Below are 12,026 nucleotides of genomic sequence, written 5' to 3'. Positions count from 1 at the left end.
TATATCTACTAACTCATTTACATCTCTAATTCACAAAGTCATAGAATTTATTAGAATTTATGTCAAATCAAAATAGAACTTCTAATGGCGTACGTAAGGAATAGTATATACTCTCTTCATCCCAAAAGAATATACACTCTTTTCTTTTTAGTCCGTCCCACAAGAATATGCACTTTCCAATTTTGAAAATGAAAATCCTTTTCTTTCTAATGAAGTGGAACTCACTCCCCCCTAAAAAATACTTTAATTACTTTTTCTCTCTACCTCTCTTATTTTACCAATTTTGCATTAAATCTCATGCCGAACCACCAAAGTGCAGATTTTTTGGGGACAGAGAAACTATATATACTCCGCACGGGTGGTCAGCTAGTTCAACATAAGAACATACTACACGCATATATATACACTCATAAAATATACTCCATATTAATGTCTTGATATGTATATTGATTTATATACAAGCAAAAATATCCACATAGTTTTATATAATCCCTCAAAATCTGGAATCAAAATCTACTAATCTAACACTTATAAAAATTTAACTAATTCATTATTATAATTATGGAATTATTTTTGATAGAAATAAATCAATTAACTACTAATATCTATAATCACGTGAATCACTACTTTTGACTTTAGAATCTACTATTTTGTAAAGAGAAATTAATTGACAATGAATCTCTATTGATATGGAAATAACGATTAATTTTATTCTAAGAATATGATCCACTATTATTATAGAGAAAAATTAGTTAACTAATCACTATGGTTATGGAGATAAATTTTGTTTATAATTTTGATTTAGGTTTTGTAATTGAATGCATCAATCTTGGATCTTAAGATATACTAGTATTTAAACAATATATAATTTATATACGTATATATCTAAGGCATACGCTTAATATTCCATCACTATAATTATGGAAATATTTTTCATAAAGAAAAATTAAGTAACAATTAATCTCTACAATTATACAAATCAAATTTGTCATAACACAATTACACGATTAATTATAGGATATATTAGTGAACAAGTAATCCCTATAATTATGCAAATTATGATTAAATCTAAAAATAAGATCAATTAATCTTGAAAGGAAAAGAATAGTCAACTAATCATTATGCAAATCAATATATTAGTTCACGTGATGTTGTTAATTGAATTCATCAATTGTGCCAAATAACTCGGTGGTGTAAAAGTAACAATAAATTTATATTGTTTGATTGTATGCATTATTCTTTTAAAAGTTATTAAAAAGTGAAACACTTGAAATATTGAAATGACATATGGAACAAATTTACCTACTAATTACATAAGTGAGTTGTCATGGGCTGGGCTCGGGCCGGGTCTGGGCTGGGCCTGGACCTGGGACAGGCTTCAGGCGGTCCTGGGCCCGGGCCGATCCTGGGTTTAGAAAACAGCCCAATTAGAGCCCGATTAAACAACAAAGCCCAGCCCAGGCCCGCTCCATTTCACTAACGGGCCGGGCCTGGGTCGGCCCATACCGGGCTGGGCTGGGCCGGCCCACTTGACATCTCTAAGTCCATAAGCGGCCACTCACACAAATTTTTTGGCGTACCCTAAAATCTTGAGTTAATCAATGCTAACTTGTATACCAACAACTTGAGATTTGATAGTAGTAGTAGTAGTATATTTTATCTTTTTTAATAAAAAAATTGCATTGGATCATCTGACATACTCTTGTAGTTGTGGATTAAAAACAAAATGGGTAGAATTATGCTATAAAAATGTCAAAAGGGAATGAGAGATAGATGGTAATTTTACAATGTACTAAAATTTTAAAAAATCTTAGAAACGGTTTCGTTTGTTTTCATGACACTGCTTTATACCATTTGAGAGTTACATATATCAAGTTTAATCATAATAGTATGCAAATTCCAAGTCTCGAGCTCAAAACAATAAATAGTGATGCATTAACAAGTACTCCAATATTTCATAAAATCACATTTCATATAATAGGACGCAGTGTATTGTAAAGCTACAAAAGTTATAGGTTTGAATTGTCAAGCATTTATGTCACGTCCTCGGCTCACCATAGTTGGTGTAACAGCCAGGAGGTCCACATGGATAGATGTTCATGTCATTAGCCATTTCGGAGATGCATTTGGGTATATGTTCACATAATCACATCCTTGGTAATTTGTGATCCAAAAAGATATGTTGGGTCCAAACAAAGCCCAACAACTAAACCCAATAAACAGCCCAAAGAGCAAGATCCCAGTGCATGGCGCACATCACCCGGGGCACGAGACGAGGCGGTGGTGGCGCACGCCGCACGCGTGTGCGTCTCTAAGGACTTCACAATCCGTCAATTGATTACATAATAATACTCCATTCGTCTTGATAAAGCCTTTTAAGGAGTAATTGTTTAATGAATGCTCCTCTATCAATGTGAGATGAGTAAGACAATAATGAATCTCATAATTTTATACTCCGCGTATTAAAGCGATAAACTTGAACCCATTATCTCCCATTCACCAAAAATCGGTTTAGAGAAAATGAATATTACTAGTATTCATTTACTTGAAACGTTAATCAAATTTATATTTTTAATTTCATAAAATTATTGTTTTTTTTTTATCATTTATACGACTCAATCAAACAGTATTTACCAAACATGATCGATGCCAACCAGGGACGGATCTATATGCTCTCAACAAGGGGCAAATGCCCCACCTCAAAAAAAATTATTTGTGCTATTTTGATCACTATTTTTAATTTTTTTTTGAAATACCTTTATAAATGCCCCTTCTCAAAATCTTAAAATCTCATTGTATAGAATTTTGCCCCACTTATAGAGAATTTCTGGATCCGTCCCTGATGCCAACACTATGCAAATCGAGCTAGGGACAGACATGGAGTCTTCCAATCCAACCACCCCTAAAATAAGGTGATCTCAGTTGGATCTTTTATCAAACACTATATCTTATTTCCAAAAGCACCATTTCAATAAAATCATGTTTGTTATTAACTTATTACCGTAATTTTTTCTCTTTCTCAAACTATCTATTGCCATATTTTTTTCTCTTTCTGAGTTTGAGTAACCATATTTCGACTCTAAAACCAAAACTTTATTTGTTAGTATAATAGAGTATCCATCATTACATTTACGGCGTCTTCCACAAGACTTTTATTTTATAATTATTACTATTATCTTAAAAGCTTTAAACAAAAGGGAAAAATGATTTCTATGCAATAGTCGGTGCATGCAAAACACATTTTTCTGCTTAGTTTGGTGCTAAAGTCAAATTAATGTCGTATTTATTTTTTCAGAAAAGGGACGGTGCCGAAAAAATAAGCATATGTCCATGGATAACATATAATTATGAGTATTAAATACACATAAATTAATTACTCTATATTATCATGTAGGAAGAGTCCACCGTCCAAAGTACCACGAAATAATCGGAACAATGAACAAGAGAATATGAACTAGTAATATAACATGGTGAATATATGTAATTCAGTAATTTAACTATATTTTTTAAAAATATTTACCTATTTAGATTTTATAAAAAAAAAAGGAGATACAAAAATTCAAAGTGAATATCGAGTACTGTAGTGTAGTTTGCATTAGTCATGCAACCAAAGAGAAAAGGCTTCAAGATTACTATTTAATTCGAAAATATTTGGTGATAATAGAATAAAAGTGTCATAGAAAGTCAATGGCAAGTAGAAGTTTGCAACGGTAAATTAAATTAGGCGAGGAGGATGGATAGAATGTAATCTGTCCATCGATATTTTATTTAACCAAAGTCATTTGATTTTAAGCTATTTGCTATCATTATTTATAAACGTATGATTAATAATCCATGCGTGGATGAAATGTATACTTACAATTTTTATACGGTTATATATTCAGATTATTTTAAAAATTAAACACTATACTTACAACTAGATGTACCTTTTAAATGAATAAAAAACCAGAATATAAATCCATATATTCATATTTCTATCTTCGGAATAAAAAACGAAAAATAATACTCCACGGACTCAAAACATTGTAGTACAACTTTTTACATATATATTAGTGTGTTAATTTAATGACAGAATGATTAATGTTCAATTTAAATATCTTATGTTTAAGTCTATTGCAATAAGACTATTTGTTTTTATTTATTTATTTGAAAAAGTCAATGGGTACTCAAGACAGGTAGGAACCAGTTACCGTGAAAATTATTTTTATCACATAAATAAAAAAATTATTGTTAATGCATTATTATATTCGGATTAAATCAGCTGCATTTGGGGAATTTCCAGATTGTAAACGGTTCCCTCTGCTCAATAAAAACGAATTTTTATTTGATCCAATTTTGTTACTATCATTCATTAAATAGAAGTATAGATAATGACACTATTAATAATTTTTTAAAATAACATTCTCTCTAGATATCCTACGAGAAGTCTATCTTTTTCTCTTTTTACGATAAGTAATACTCCTATATTTTATTAATTCATATTGAACAACTCCTTCCGTCCGATATCAAGAATCCCGGTTGAATTGGGTGTGGATTTTAATAAATGTTTGAGTGTGTAATAATTGGAGTGTATGATAATGAAATATGGGACTCATTTGCATTATTATTTGCTTTATTATTTGAATGTGTTTTTACTTGTGCTTTTTAATTATTTTATTTTATAATATTTTTATTTTACTTATGGAAATGTCTAACCGGGACTCCTAATGCCGAACCGATGAAAATGGTCAATCGGGACTTCTAATACCGAACGGAGGAAGTATAAAATTATACAAACATGGGCAGAACTATATACTAGTAGTACTATATCTGAGGTGGAGCTTCTAATGAATTCATTTTTAAAAAAAAAATTTCTTTCTTATGAAGTTTTAAAATTTATTCATATTGTATACTTCGTATCACTGTACAAAAGCCTATATTAATAACCTAAATTACTTAAAATTTTATTTTGAAGTAAAATTAAAAAATTTAGCTTCTACTTACACTAATTATTTCAAACTAATTTTCTTTGTATAGTACTCAGTACTCACCATCCGAATCACTGCAGTTATCGTGCACCACCACAAATAGCTGTAGATATAGAGCATCTTCAATTATTCTTTATATTATGGAGTACTATCTTTTTATTGATAAAATTTTAAAAAAAAATTTTATTTTATTTTAATGTAACCTAAATTTACTTAAAAGTTAAAAATAAGATTAATTTTGAAGTATCAATGAAACAAATTTGCAGCCCTATTCTAAATTTTAATGTAACATTGAATATATCTTATAGGGAAAAAATTAGCACGTGTACTTCCTTTGTTACATTTTAGGAGTCTCAATTTATTATTTTTTATATCCCACTTCAGAAATCTCGATTCTTCTGAATTGAAATATTACACAAATAGTAGTAGGCTATAAATTAAATTTTTTATTCATATTTTATGGTAAAATTAATATATAAAAGTAGAAATTATAATTAACTATTTTTTTAATTAACTTTATTTTTAAAATAGACGAAGATGGAATATAAATCTGAGATAAAGTAGCGGATCCCACTAAGCCTCTGCCACGTCGCATCGGACTATCCTATGCAGTGAGCAATCGGTGAGGTGGCGACGCGTGTTGAATTATTACGGTCCGACAATAGCATTGAGAAGACCCGGCCCGGCCCCAACCGCCATACGTGCCTTAACCACAAACAAATACGTGGCTCATAACTTTTTCTTCGTTAAACCACCGACTTTAAGCCGCCTTTGCTTATTTTATTTCCCATTTAATATGTGACTCATTATGATTTTGTTTTCGAATTCAAATATTAGTGGTATACGTAATTAGTACTCATATGAAATTGAAGTCAGTTCTATGATTTGTTTGATTACACATATTTTATTATTCAACTTATTATCCTATAATCTACAGAGTAATGTTTTTCAGAGATACGATAATAGTTTTATTTTATTAGTGTATGCGTAATAAGAATATTTTTTTTTGTGACAACATAGAGCATTAGTAAAATACGTACTCCTGCAAAATAGTGGACTTTAGTCACACTAGAATTTTCGAAAATGCTCCACCACATTCATGATTCATGTATGTAGTAGCCAACTCCAAAATAACTAATTCTATACCTAAAGCTAAGAGGGTATGGTTCGTTGAATAGATAATTCCAGATACAACGACTTTAAAAATCCAATACTATCATCATCCAAATTAAAGTGCTTTATTACGAAATTAAAATAAAATGTAATTAACATTGAATCAATAGTCCATTGTGCAAATTGACTACTTAACTATATAAAATTATAAAAATCACATTTATGTGAAAATTAAAGGCTCACGTGATCGTAATGTAATGCAAAAATCAAAGACTGCGGATACCCTAAAATTAAATTGTTTTACATATATCTTAAATTTCCTGATAAACATTCAGCTTGGACCATCTTTGAGTTTAAATTAAGTAAGTAATATTGATTAAAAAGAAGAAATATAAAATTGGCGGAAAATCCTGATATTCACATCCAAACAAACCTCTCTTCAGTTACATTGATTGTTTATATATATAAAGCAGCAGAGCAGGGTGTAGGTGAAGGGGAGAAGGATCAAGAAAGAGAGGCACGAGAATCAGAGGTGGGCATTAATTGAAAAGCGAGAAAGCAATGAAGGCGATGAAAGGTGAAGTGATGGACGGGTCCGATATAAAAGAGCTGGTTGAGAACGACAACGTCTTCTCCAACTTCGTCCATCACAAGTTTCAACACCTCGACTCTGATTGCGACGGTAAGCTCTCCCTCAAAGAGCTTCAGCCCGCCGTCCAAGATATCGGCGCTGCCCTCGGCCTGCCTGCCCAAGGCGCTTCCCCTCAATCCGACCATATTTACTCTCAGGTCTTCCCTCAACTTTCTCTACCAAATGCGCTTGTGTTTGCGTGGTTGAGATTTGAGAAGATTGCTTGGAGCTTGTGAAGTTGGTCATCTTGGATTTTTTAAATACATTCACTCTATTTTTTAATCTTGCAGTAAGGATTTTTATAATTGGATGGAATATTTGAATGATTTTATTCAGTTTTTCTAGCATCAATGCTTGAGAAATGTTTGGGGTGTCGAAAAATATTGATTTTCCCTGTTTCTTCTAGTCTTGATGAAATTGCTAAGCTTGAAATTTGTTAACTTTGGTAGCTTTGAGTGTTTGATTCGAGAACCCATGTGTATATCTTAGATCCTACTATAACATTAAGAGAGGGGGATTTCTTTGAGAATTCAGTGTTGCATTCAATACTTGTGACTTCTCACAGGCCATTTCTGCTCCTTCTTGGCTAAAGTTGCTAATTGAGCTTCAAGAATTCAAGAAAATCTTTTAATAAGAGTTAATCCATACATGTGTGTGTGTGTGTGTTTTAGTGTTTTTTTTTTCAATTCTTGTTATTCATGTAGCTACTAATCTGAATCCGTTGGAATGTAGTTTGAGTGAGAGACTCAACCTCTATGACTTTCTAGGTTTTCTTATCTTCATCAACCAGAATCTCTGTGTGTGGTAGAAAATACAGAATCTGTCAATTTTAGTATGCAATAATACTATATATAATAGTGGAAGTGAGATGAACGTGTAGAGCATTACATGGCAAGAACAAACGGCTTTAGCGTGGTCCGTGGCTTTGCTTCGAAAGTAAAAAAGAGGAGAAATGCATTCATTTTGATAGGAAATGTTACTATCGTAGCAACTTTCTTGTCCAGATTCTTGAATTTAAGGGCTTTTGATCACGTTCACCTATTGCGGTCCACACCCCACACCACATGTCTCTCCCACAGCGTAATGAAAACGTCGGTCGAATAGGCTCTTAGTCTTACTCGTAGGAAATATTCACTTCATATTTTTTCTGTTGATGTAGCTTCTAATTGTGATGGTTTGTGAATATATGTGATTGTTGCCAATTTCTTGCTCACCCGTGGCTCGTTTTGATACGACTGCAGGTTCTTAATGAGTTCACACATGGTAAACAAGAAAAGATAAGCAAGACTCAGTTCAAAGAGGTTCTCTCAGATATTCTACTGGGCATGGCGGCAGGCCTGAAACGGGATCCTGTCGTGATTCTTAGGATCGACGGTGATGACCTCCTTGAGTTCGTCAACGGGCCCACCTTCGAGCCAGAGATACTCTCCCTATTCTCCGAGATTGACTTGCCCGAAGGATCACTCAAAGACTACATCATCAAGGCCTTCGAGAAACTCTCCGTTGATCAAGGCGTGCCTCCGGCTACAGATCATTGGGTAAACTTCTTCTCAACTAATCAGTGCCCTTCTCTCCCTTCGTACATTCTCTAAATAAAACGTGCTCCGTCCCGACTTTTTTTAGGTCATGAGCAACATTCTAGAGCCGGCGTTGGAGCCCTTGGGGGATTCCCTTGATGAGACGGTCTCACAAGAGACGTTTGTAGCTGGGTTCAAACAAGCATCGGAGAATGCAGCGAGGCTTCTCAAGGAGCAGCCGGCTATCGTTGCTCACAGTCAGAATACCTTTGATGGGAGCGGCATTAGAAGGCTCTTGTCTAATAAGTTTGAGCTGGATAAGGTTAGTTGATGATACTCAGCTACGCGTTTGTTGGGTTCTAAATTTTGCACAGAGCTAACGTGTCGTTGCAGGCATTGGATACTGCTCTGAAGAGTGTTCCGAGGGATCGCCATGGTAAGATATCGAAGGAATTCTTGAGTGTTGCAGTTGATAATTTGGGTGCCTCGGCCGGCTTACCTCCTCTTGGCGCTGTTGAGCAGGTGCGCCTGCCCTTTTGTTCGATTATGGTTTAGTTCATGCTATGCATCTTGAAATACATCTATATCTATTAGACTATTACTATTAGGAAAGTGTGTAGTAGTATTATAAATTCTGATAAACCTATAGTTTCTTACTATTATAGCTAAATTGGACGTACAAATTGTGAATTACAGCATTTACATTATGAGATATTTAAATAGATAATTCATTTTGATAAATTTAGGAATTTTAGGTGCATAAGAATAAATGAATAATTATAGTATCTCACAAGTCTCGGGTGACTCGAAACCCAACCTATTGGTTGTAGAGAAATTGTCTTATCCTTCAAGTTGTGCTTTGTTGGTCCACGGAATTTATACTAAAAACGTTACTATAGTTATATCAAAATTTGGCATGATATGACTAGTGTGCGTGATTTCTGTGTCGCCTTGACATATATAACTTCCTTCGGGTTGGGGTGATGACCTCCCGTGGTGGTCGCAATTCGTGCAGATGGATAACATAGTCACGGAAGCCATAAAAATGTTTGGTGGTGAGGATGGGAAGACAGTGAAGGAAGATGAGTTCAAGAAGCTACTAACAGAGGTTCTCGGGAGCATCATGCTGCAGCTCGAGGGCAATCCTGTCTCGATCTCAATAAACTCGGTGGTCCATGAGCCGTTGGCGTCGTCCTCCACCCTCCTGCAGCCTTCGTCGCCGTGATGTGTGTAAATAAAACTCAACCCAACTCAACTGATGGAGACTTGTAATTTTTTGACTATGTTAAGTGATGAGGGTTGGCTAGTTTGGATGGAGCTGACTATCTACTTACTATATATGCTGTTGCTTAAACATGATCATTTAATGATCAGTTAACTCTTATTTACGCTCCCTAATTATGTTACCAGATTCTTTATTTTCGTGCTTTTGTTGTTGATGCATGTAACTTTTATGGTGTTCAAGAATTGAAGGTGTCTTCTTGTTTATTTTTATGGTTTTCAATTAGGATAATGGTACGTGGCCACATTATGGCTGGCCATAAACTGGTTTATTAGAAAGAAAATCGGTTTATTTATAATTTCCGGTTTACTGCCAAATTAGTTTCACTTTTATACCCTTTAGTTACTTTTTGGAGAATTGCCGCCCAGTTTTCATTTATTCCCTCTATTTTTATTTACTTTCAGCTTTTCCCTCTAATCTATTTTCATTTCACAAGTTGAACTGCAAGCCAAAATAATTTTTGGCTGTCGTCGAGTATCTAAGCTTTTTAGTGTATGCTAAACATATTCTTGGTACCATGTCCACTAAAAATTCATTTTTATCCTTACTTCATTCTTTGTATATTTGTAAAGTAAAGTAAAGCCTCAAACGTAAATATTAGTAGTATATTTAATTGAACAAATATGTTTATCTTTATTTTAAAAAACTTGTGTCCATACGCTACAATCAATTTAATTAAAAATATTTAAGTATAATATAAAGTGAATCAAAATATCAAATCATCACCAGTGGGTCAAAATTGAATATAAGATTTAATTGAATCATTCAATTATAAATTCAAGTTAAACCAAAGATCAAAGCTTAATTAAAATCATCAATGATATCAAATTAATCTAAAATTGAGTTGTTCAATTGAGTATTATATAAATTGAAAACTCAAATACTTAGCTGAGTCTAAAATTTAATTTATTTATGTAGTTAAACATAACATTCAATTGATTAAATAATTGAATCGGAAATCATTATAAAATTAAATTTTAAGTGACTGAATTAATATTGTACATCCTATTCATTAGAATAAATCACGAGTTATACTTAATTTTTTTAGTACTCCTACTTCCTCCCTCCGCAATACTCACTCCATCTGTGAATAGAAATCTCATTTTTTCATTTTAGTTCGTCCGCGAATAAAAGTCTCGGTTTATAATTACTATAAATGGTTAAGAGGTCACACATTCCACTAACTCAATCCACTCACATTTCATTTAAAACTAGTACTCTATATACAAGTAGGACTAATATTACACCAACCTTCTTCCATCCACTTTTTTTTAACATTTATTAAAACTCGTGCTGGAAAAAAAATGAGACTCTTATTTGAGGACAGAGAGTATACTTGTCACAAGTTGACCCGATTTGAGCTTTAAGAAATGTATAAAAGAGTAGGTAAAAAAATTAGTGGGATGTGAGTTCTACTTTTATCTATTATTTTTATAAAAGAAATATGAGTGAACTAATATAGTGAAATGTATAGTCCATTAACAAAAGTAGTAAAATAAATGTGACATATATTGATGGACAAACCGAATAAAAAACTCGTCTCAAGTAATAACGGATAAATAAAGTATCATCCAATTAATTAATATCATTAAATCAATTTCCTTGTGTACTCAACATGTTAACTCAAAAAACACGAAACATAATTAAAAATTAGATATAAGAGTAGAAAAATTAAGAGCAAATAGTCATTCACATCCAACTATTATATAATTAAATCATTTCTCAAATTATAAATTACAAAATTAACCACATGTAAATATACTTCTACTTTTGGTATGTCATCTAGCTAATTGATGGTTATGAAGATGATTTCCTTGTGTACTTACATATTAACTCAAAAATCATAAAATGGAATTAAATTAGATATATAATAGTTAAAATATATTTCTCCAATCGCATAATAGGAGTCACTCTTGTTATAGACATGAGTTTTAAGAAATGTAAAAAATAATAGGTTGGAAAAGTTAATGAAATATGTGACCCACCTTTTACATTTTAAATTATAAAATAATCCATTTATATATATACATAGTTTATTACTCCACTATTATCCAATCAAATTGATTATTATCATTAAGCAATTTTCTTATGTACTCCACATATTGACTCACAATCTCAAAACATTAACATGTTAGTAAAAAATAAATAAACTTTAAATAGCCATTTATATCCAACTATTTATTATACTACTAAAATGGTTTTTAAGTTATACTAAATTATAAGATTGACCATAGCCTTATATACTTTATTAGTAAATATCACCAACAATTTGATCATTAAGTGATTGTGCAATGGACATGTTGACTTAAAAATCAAGAAACATAATTAAATTTGTTACACGTATAATTGTGAAAGAAAAGTGCTTAATCATTATAATTATATAATTTTATTATATAATTCACATTTTGATAAGGAAAATATTAGTCCTTATTTTAAAGTTGTTTTAATATATTAAGTTAGAGGATTTTATTGTTATTAAATTGAAGATTTACCTTAATGATTTATTTTATTAAAGA

General features: G+C 32.1%; 1 protein-coding gene across 1 annotated transcript; it reads left to right on the top strand.

Moving 5' to 3' along the window:
- Positions 1–6,541: 6,541 nt before the first annotated feature.
- LOC125190818 lies at positions 6,542–9,716 on the top strand. The gene is made up of 5 exons (XM_048088220.1): positions 6,542–6,869; positions 7,953–8,249; positions 8,335–8,550; positions 8,622–8,750; positions 9,244–9,716. The coding sequence occupies exons 1-5, from the start codon at positions 6,642–6,644 to the stop codon at positions 9,451–9,453; spliced, it is 1,080 nt and encodes a 359-aa protein (XP_047944177.1). The 5' UTR covers positions 6,542–6,641; the 3' UTR covers positions 9,454–9,716.
- The last annotated feature ends 2,310 nt before the right edge of the window (positions 9,717–12,026 follow it).

This window comes from Salvia hispanica, chromosome 5 (genome assembly GCF_023119035.1).
Source record: "Salvia hispanica cultivar TCC Black 2014 chromosome 5, UniMelb_Shisp_WGS_1.0, whole genome shotgun sequence".
NCBI lineage: Eukaryota > Viridiplantae > Streptophyta > Magnoliopsida > Lamiales > Lamiaceae > Salvia > Salvia hispanica.
Note: the sequence above shows the minus strand (reverse complement) of the source record. Positions and strands in the feature narration are given on the sequence as shown.

Bases quoted from the DNA above. Each gene is read 5' to 3' on its own strand.
- LOC125190818 (XM_048088220.1), top strand. From the start codon at position 6,642: ATGAAGGCGATGAAAGGTGAAGTGATGGACGGGTCCGATATAAAAGAG. The intron at 8,250-8,334 runs GTAAACTTCTTC...GACTTTTTTTAG, and splicing joins CTCCGGCTACAGATCATTGG to GTCATGAGCAACATTCTAGA. The intron at 8,551-8,621 runs GTTAGTTGATGA...GTGTCGTTGCAG, and splicing joins ATAAGTTTGAGCTGGATAAG to GCATTGGATACTGCTCTGAA.